Below are 8,056 nucleotides of genomic sequence, written 5' to 3'. Positions count from 1 at the left end.
CTGAGTTTTTGTTCAGAGAGAGAGGAGGAGAATATGTGCGCGCGTTTGAAAAAACGGAGTTTCGGAATCTGGCGCTCTGGGTGGGTGCCAGTGCCAGGATCCAAACCCACTAATCTGCTCTGCGGGACAGCGGAATAACGTCGTATTAAGAGGACGCCTTCTGCTTTTGAACCTGGACTGCTAGATTTGTTCCTCCATCTGACGTCACCGTGCCATAGCAGTAATTGTTTACGGAGAGAAAGCCTGTCAAACCCGCCACACGTAGAAGCTCGAACCACAAACAAAACGAACGAACGAACTTTGAACAGCAGCAAGAACACTCAATGTACTTTTTACAGAACAACCAAACAATCACCAAAATCTTTAGAATCGCAGAATGGACGACCCCAGTTTGTTTTAGTCTTTTTCCTCCCTCTCTCTCACACCCAAATCACTGCCGCTTTGGCATAATAATGTCATCCAAATTCCCCATCAGCGCGCACAAACCCTACCTTTTTCTCTTCCATATCGACTCTTTTTCCCCACGCATTTTTTTCTTTTGGATGGCTTTTCGATATGCTCGCCCACTACCGGTTTGTTCGCTCGCCCTCGGCCTGTACCGAGGCTCCATGTGTGCTGCGCAGCTCACACCATCATCACAGGTTACAGCTGGCCAATCCGGATCTAACGCCTACGGTAGTACGGTCCTCGTGACTCACAGCTTCCCCTGGCCGTCCGATCCTCTCCCCGCGGCCAGGATGGACCCCTGCGCGCTCTGCTCCAGGGTGCGCACCACGTCGCCCATGGACGGGCGGAGGCTGGGGTTCTGCCCCACGCACGACGCCGCCAGCGCGGCCACGGCGGACGCCTCGCCCGCGTCGTACGCGCTTCCGAGCCTCTCGTCCACCAGCATCCGCGCGTCGCAGGCGGCCTTGAGCCGCGGGGCGAGGGCGGCGGTCAGCAGCCGGCCCTCCACGGGGCAGAAGGCCTCGATGCCGGTCAGGAGCTCCAGCAGCAGCACCCCGAAGCTGTACACGTCCGTCTTCTTGGTGACCACGCCGGACCGGATGTAGTGCGGGTCGACGTACCCTGGCGAGCCGAGCATGGTGTGCGCCGACGACCGCGGGCGGACGGCGGCGGAGAACCCCATCCGCGCCGACCCGAAGTCGCAGAGCTTGGCGGACATGGACGCGTCCAGGAGCACGTTGGACGCCTTCACGTCGCCGTGCACCACCTGCGGCTCGCAGCGCTCGTGCAGGTACTCGAGCGCCTGCGCCACCTGCAGCGCCACCGACACCCGCCGCGCCCACGGCATCGCCCCCGCGGCCTTGCCGCCGCCGTGGAGCTTCTCGTACAGGTTCCCGTTCGCCGCGAACTCCAGCACCAGCACGCCCTCATCTGCATCCACCAAATCCACGAACAATTCAGCTTCATATTCAGCAGCACGACGGCACGGAGCAGAGAAATGCCGGAATAAAGCACGCACCTTGCTGCTCGCAGAAGCCGAGGAGGCGGACGATGTGCGGGTGGCGGATGCGGAGGAGCGTCTCGAGCTCCTGACGAAACACGCGGTGGATGCGCTCGCTGCTGCGGTGGACCTTGACGGCGGCGAGCGCGCCGGAGAGGCGCGCGAGGTAGACGGTGCTGAAGCCGCCCTCGCCGACCACGGCGGAGGTGAACCCGCCCGTCATCCTCTCCACCTGCGCCCACGACAGCTGCCGCGCCCCGGCCTCCTCGCCCCCTTTGCCCCCGCCGCACTCCGACTCGTCGTCCACCTCCATGTCGCCGTCGGCCGCATTGGCCCCGCAGCCGCAGCAGAAGAACCTGAACCTCTGCCCCATCGATCCTCGCCGGTTTCTATGGACTTCTCGCAAACACACACGAGACGAGACGAGAAGAGAGGAGCAGAGCCGATAGAGGGAGGTGGCTTTGGGGTTATGGCTTCCTCTGTGTATTGTGGAGAGAACGGCGGGTGTACTCGGTGTGGCGTAGAGGGGCTTATATATAGGTGGGTGCGGGGAATTCAGATTTGGTGGGGGTGTGAACTGCGAAGTGCCAACATTAGCAGATCATTATGTATGCAGGCAGGGGTGGGAATGGCAAGTGTGGAACCAGAACCATCTCGCTGAGGCTGGCACCCGGGCCCAGCTTACTCACTCACTGACCACCACCCATCATAACCTTCCATCCGGGAAAAAAGAAAATAAATAAATATTAATAATACATACATACATACACGAAACCTGTGATGGGCTCACCCTCCCTCGTCCCTGGAGCTCCAATAGATTAGATTACACCGGACGGGACGGGAATAATGGTCCCTTTTGGGGGCGAAATAATTGGATCGACACATGGACGATAACATGCGAATTTGCGTGCAGCTTTGGCCTGAAAACGGATTATTGGCGTGTTAGATTACAGCTGAAACGCCAATTATGCGCGAGGAGCCGAGCCTCCCTACCCTCAACGGTTATGGCTCCTCCAAGATCCAGGATGTCTCGCAACTACTACCACTGATATGACTTGGGGGTAAGGTACACCTGATGATGCTCGTCTCTAGAAAAGGCTTCGTCGTGCCGTTTACATTTGTGGTTGCCGAGCCCTGATCAAGATCAAATAGGAGAGCCTGGTTTTTTTCTTTCATATTATCGCTGTAAAATGATATTTTCTTTTTGGTTGTGTTGGAAGTGTTGGGTGTGTGCATCGTGCAATGTATACACCTTAATCTCAGAATAAGGATTGCATTTTCTGCAACCAGTTTTGCTAGGTGACATGAATAGGGAGGGAAACACATGTCTTGCACGGTATAATTGCTCCTTGTTGTGTATTTTCTCTTCCTGCGTCATAAAGGTGTCGGAGCCGAGACGTGTGCCGGACTTTGGCCAGGTTTGGTGCGATGAACACCAGCGGCACCACACACCGTAGAACAGAAGACGGTGGTCAAGGCCACGCGCAGCGAGAGCGAACGATGAACCGAGACGAAGACGAGGGCATGAGAGTCGTCGTGATAAATGTGCTTTTGGTTGCTTGCAATGATTCACTCGGGATTAAGCAGCGTCTCGTTCGCACAGGTCTTGCGCTGAATCATCATCACGCAAATTAAGTTGGTGATGCTGGAAGTGGCTTCCCGCGTGCTCGATGCGGGAAGTGGGAGTGCAAACTGAAGGTTTGCGTCTCCGCAAAAGCAACATTCGCGCTTGCGATCCCGGTCACAAATAGACAGTTGGTTACGCTGGCGCCTCAGTCTGTCTCCGTCGCCCAAACCTGAATCCAATGGGCAGTGTGGTTACGTGGTAGAAGCAACAGCTACGGCAGCAGCAAGTGATGGCCCCTTTCTTTTACGTTCGATTCGAGAACAAACTTCAAACTTGGTGCAGCCTATTGCGACTACGCCGCCTTGGCTGTGTACGTATACGTACTTTTAGCTCGAATCTGGGGGCAGAAAGCTGCGCTGCTACTACTGTACAGGAGTAGTAGTAATTAAACGCGATTGTGCAGGGGGAATGCATGCACGCACGCATCGGATTCCTGAAACCGCATCGCATCTTCACATGAACTCCGCGCTCGCGTTCACTGAACTCGGCATGCATGCCTGTATGGGCGCGTGTACGTTTTTAAAAAGTGAGATTTATTGCGTCGAGCAAAGCCATGTCGATGGGTACTGCGCTGGCGCAGCCTATGATAAAACTTGCAGCTAGTACTACTTGTTCGAAATTGTACAGCAGAAGACTTATCATTTTCACTAATTAAGAACAAGGTTGTAGTGTAGTATATTCGACCTGTGAGAATATTTAGCACAATGTCAAACATTGGCATGCCAATATTTGACACCAAACCAAAGTTGTCCATGGTGAGAGTAACATAGATAGTAACATCAAGGAGGTCTGCAATCTGCTTGGCTGCTCGAGTGGGACTTTCCCTTGCAAGTATTTGGGGCTTCCGCTAACAATTCGCAAGCAATCAACGGCACAGCTCCAAGGCCTTGTGGATCAACTGGCAAATTACCTCCAAGGTGGAGGGCAGCTCTAATGCCCAAGAGTGGACGCTTAATTCTAATAACATATGTGCTTTGTGCTGTCCCTATCCATGCCATGCTCGCATTGGATATACCACCCAAGACCTTATCAGCGATGGCGCGTATTTGCCGAGGCTTTCTGTGGTGTGGCAAGAAGGAGGCCAATGGAGGGAACTGCTCAGTGGCTTGGGACATGGTTTGTCGGCCGAAGTGGGCTGGCGGATTAGGCATTCCAAACCTTCGTTGGCTCAACATAGCCTTGCAAGCGAGGTGGCCGTGGCTTCAAAGGACAGGCAAGCTGCGGCCATGGTCAGCATTACCCATTTCAGTGCCTAAGGACTCGATGGCAGTGTTCCACGCAGCGGCGAGAGCAGTGGTCGGCAATGGGAAGGAAACGCTATTTTGGGAGGATCGCTGGCTGCAGGGATTCCGCATCTGCGAGCTCACACCGCTGGTGTATGACAGGGTTCCCAAACGGGTAAGGCGGGCGCGCACAGTTTCGACAGCCATGGAGGATGCAGCATGGGCAGGAGACATTGGGCCCGACATTATTGAGGCCGCGCTACAACAATTTCTGCTTCTTTGGTCGAGAGTAGAGACAGTCCAGTTGGAGCCAGACACGCCGGACTCGGTTAGCTGGGCATGGGAGAAGGATGGCGCGTTCTCAGTGCGTTCAGCGTACGCGGCAAGGTTTGCGGGACTTGAGGTGGCGCCTACGGCTGCATTCACTTGGGGATCGAGAGCACCTCTGGCATGTCGTTTCTTTGCATGGCTTGCGCTCAAGAATCGGTGCTGGACATCTGACAGACTCGCCAAGCACGGGCTGCCTCATCAGGACGTGTGCCCTTTCTGTGATCAACAAGAGGAAACTATGAATCATCTCATGGTGAGTTGTGCCTTTTCGAAGGAAGTGTGGCATTGGATGAGGGTCGCCACAAATCAGCCGGAGATGGAGCCTGGCAATGACGATAGCCTCGCCTCATGGTGCTTAAGGCAGGAACAACGACGAGACCAACGGCGGACCACGAGAACCTTATGCTTGCTGGGCATGTGGGTGATTTGGAAGCACAGAAACGACATCGTCTTCAATGGCGCAAGCCCCTCCACAGCGTAAGTACTCGGACGGATCGAGAGGGAAGGGCATGCATGGAGGCAAGCAGGGCTCTTGAAAGGGGATTTGGATGGAGTGTTTGCGGGGCTCGCAAGGTGGGGTTTGAGTGAGTAGTCGAACATGTAGTTACCCCATGTGGAGGTGGATGTCCGAGGCATGTAAATATTGTGTACCTATGCGGATGGGAGTCTTTTCCCCTTCTTCTTTATAAAATGATACGCACACTCGCGCGTATTCGAGAGAAACATGGATGTCACATAGGCAAAAAATATGATGTGATAAATAATTAATGAAGAGAGATGCAAATGGAGTAACACTCCATTTTTATTTGCTCTGCATATTAGATTTCACTAAAGTCAAACTTCATAAAGTCAAACTTCATAAATGATCCGCAACGGAACCATGCTGCTGATGAGGACCTGCGATGCGTCCAATGGAAAGTGATGTGCAGTGCTGGTTCCGGCCCGTTACTTCCTCAGCGACAACTTCGCTGGAGATCTCTATGGTGGTTACTATGTTGTTAAGACTGTATTAGCTATGCTTTGTGATACTCTGTGGGGTCGTGCCATTCTGCTTTTGTAATAGGGCTAGTCTTACTTTGGTGCTGCTTAGGTTTTCGCCCCATAGCACTCGTTTCGATGGCGGGCGAGTGCGGTGGGTTTCCTAGCAGTGCGTTGAACTCGCTCTCCCCTTCTCCCTGTTCTTGGACTATCCGCCGAACTTTGTATTTCCGTTCTAAGTAATGGAAAGGGGGTTTGCCCGGTTCAAAAAAAAGTTTATAGAAAAAATATGAATATTCACAATAACAAATCTATATGATGTGAAAGTACATTCAATAATGAATCTAATGGTATTGACTTGTTATTGTATATGTTAATATTTTTGTATATAAACTTCGTCAAAGTATACAAAATTTGACTTTGACCAAAGCTAATATGCGGAGTAAATAAAAACGAAGGGGGCACCATCACATATCGGTTTCCAATGTAAAATGAGTCCACAAGTAATAAATGAAGCCCTAATCTCACCGCCCAAAGGAGACGATGTGAATCGATATTGGAGCTTCGTTGACTCTGTCCGGATGGACAAGCTTGAGGAGGATCGAAGCCCCGAAGACCAACTCGAAGATGATACACTGCCCTTGCGAGAGAAAAACTTTAACCTACACTATCAGCTCGAGCCAAGGAATCGACAAAACCTCTCCCTATCATCTGTAGCCAAAGGGCCAAACAGAGGCGAGGTGGATCCACATGCTCCTTGGTGAAGATTAGAGGGGATGAGTGCAGTGGTTGCCGCAGTTGCCTGAGGGAAAGATAAACTCTGACCTAACAAGGTGACGACCATTACTCTAGTCCATACCGCCAACTAATGACCAGAGCAAGGTTTTCTTCAATCTTGTCGATGACCACCATGCTATAAGTAGCATAGTTGTAGAGAATTGTCGCATTGTGCTCTTTCCAAAGTCCTCATGGGAGAAGTATTACCAAGGAGGCAAACATTTTTCCTGATTAACCCCCTTTTTTAATGACTCTCATCGTCCACTCATTTACCGAAGGCACACGCTCCAGACGAAAGAGAAGATGTCTTGTAGGACTAACCAGAGCTTGAGATCCGTTGGAACTATAATCCTGAATTGTCACTTGAAGAAAAGGTGTGTCGACAATTCCAAGATGTTCTAACTCGATCGAGGTCAAAATCTTATTGTAAGTTACGAACCGTTTGTATAATTTATGTTCTAACCATGTCAAGCTTTCGAAATGGCCGGGTTCAAGGAGGTAGATGTGAGACCCTCAATCGTGCATTGTAAGCCAGGGTCATCAGCCCGATGCCACCATCGAGGTTCATTTACCGAAGCAAAAGCCCGAGGTATCACATGGTTAAAGAGATACGGTTGGCCAAGAAACAAGAATTCAACCAATTTTGTATACCGGGCATGTACAATAAACATAGGATTGCATGCAACTTCATGAAAGGTACACGTCCAGCCAAACACTATGTGACATGTCGGTCGAGCACATGTTGTTGGCGACTTTTAGAGAAAGACCAATCCCCGGCAGCATGGATGCTCACCTTCTCTGGATACGATGACAACAAGCTTGTCCTCCCCAAGTCCTTGTAGCAAAAAAGAACGATTACGAGGTTGCTGTCGCGTGTCTCACCGGGTAGGGAGATTGTGCACTCCAAGCTAGATCCAAGCTAGATCAATTTAGTTGATCCAAGCTAGATCAATTTTGTTGCTAGGGTTTGGGTTATATGGTAAGCTATGTGAGCGATAAAGCAAATAAGCAAGAAAAAGTATTTAGGTTTTTCATAGCTTCCCCTTGTGCGAGCATCAACTTATATACCCCATTTTGAGTTAACAACTCAGATAATAAGCATATAAAATGTATATATAATTAAGTGTAACTCAACTTACAAAAACAAGAACCTTCATTTCCGAGGAGAGATCCTAGCCATTGAGGTGGGTGAATCTACATTGTTGAAGTATCATAACTATAGAAATGACATTTTTTTTTCTAACTCCATCTCCCTAGTTTCTCCATCTTCAGTGTCCATATCGGCTCTAGGTCAATTGGGTTGTTGGCATCGCGAGTAGCCCTATAAGGAGGAGACCGTGACACAAATTTAGCATATTGTAGGGCTTTTTGCACAACATGTAAAAAAGAATCGTCTCCATTCCATAAGTGATGATCCTATACAAGTTGTCCTCTTCCTCCTCTCTATCTAGCCAGCAATGCGTCAGCAATACCCCTTTACCTCCTCCTGGCTATTGAAATTCATGATATTAATCATCGCAAACAAAAAACCATCAATCGACTATTATCATAGCATAATAATCTTTGCATGTTTCTTTAAAACAAAAGCAAAAGATTTGTCTCATATATAAATTAAGAGGAGAATAGAGTTCGAGCATACAACACCCCACAATTTGCTCGAACTTCTCACCCCCC

At 50.5% G+C, this 8,056-nt stretch overlaps 1 protein-coding gene across 1 annotated transcript; it reads right to left on the bottom strand.

Moving 5' to 3' along the window:
- Nucleotides 1–283: 283 nt before the first annotated feature.
- LOC119271368 (salt tolerance receptor-like cytoplasmic kinase 1) lies at nt 284–1,976 on the bottom strand. The gene is made up of 2 exons (XM_037553229.1): nt 1,466–1,976; nt 284–1,377 (listed from the first exon to the last, which is right to left on the bottom strand). Exons 1-2 carry the CDS (start codon nt 1,818–1,820, stop codon nt 695–697), a joined length of 1,038 nt encoding a protein of 345 aa, XP_037409126.1. The 5' UTR covers nt 1,821–1,976; the 3' UTR covers nt 284–694.
- Between the last annotated feature and the right edge of the window lie 6,080 nt (nt 1,977–8,056).

The sequence above is a fragment of the Triticum dicoccoides genome, chromosome 1A, assembly GCF_002162155.2.
Source record: "Triticum dicoccoides isolate Atlit2015 ecotype Zavitan chromosome 1A, WEW_v2.0, whole genome shotgun sequence".
Taxonomy (NCBI): Eukaryota; Viridiplantae; Streptophyta; class Magnoliopsida; order Poales; family Poaceae; genus Triticum; species Triticum dicoccoides.
This window is presented reverse-complemented; position numbering and strand designations above follow the sequence as displayed.

Excerpts from the sequence above, each read along its gene's own strand:
- LOC119271368 (XM_037553229.1), bottom strand. The coding sequence starts at position 1,820 with ATGGGGCAGAGGTTCAGGTTCTTCTGCTGCGGCTGCGGGGCCAATGCG. Across the intron at positions 1,378-1,465 it reads CGGCTTCTGCGAGCAGCAAG|ATGAGGGCGTGCTGGTGCTG; the intron begins GTGCGTGCTTTA and ends TGGTGGATGCAG.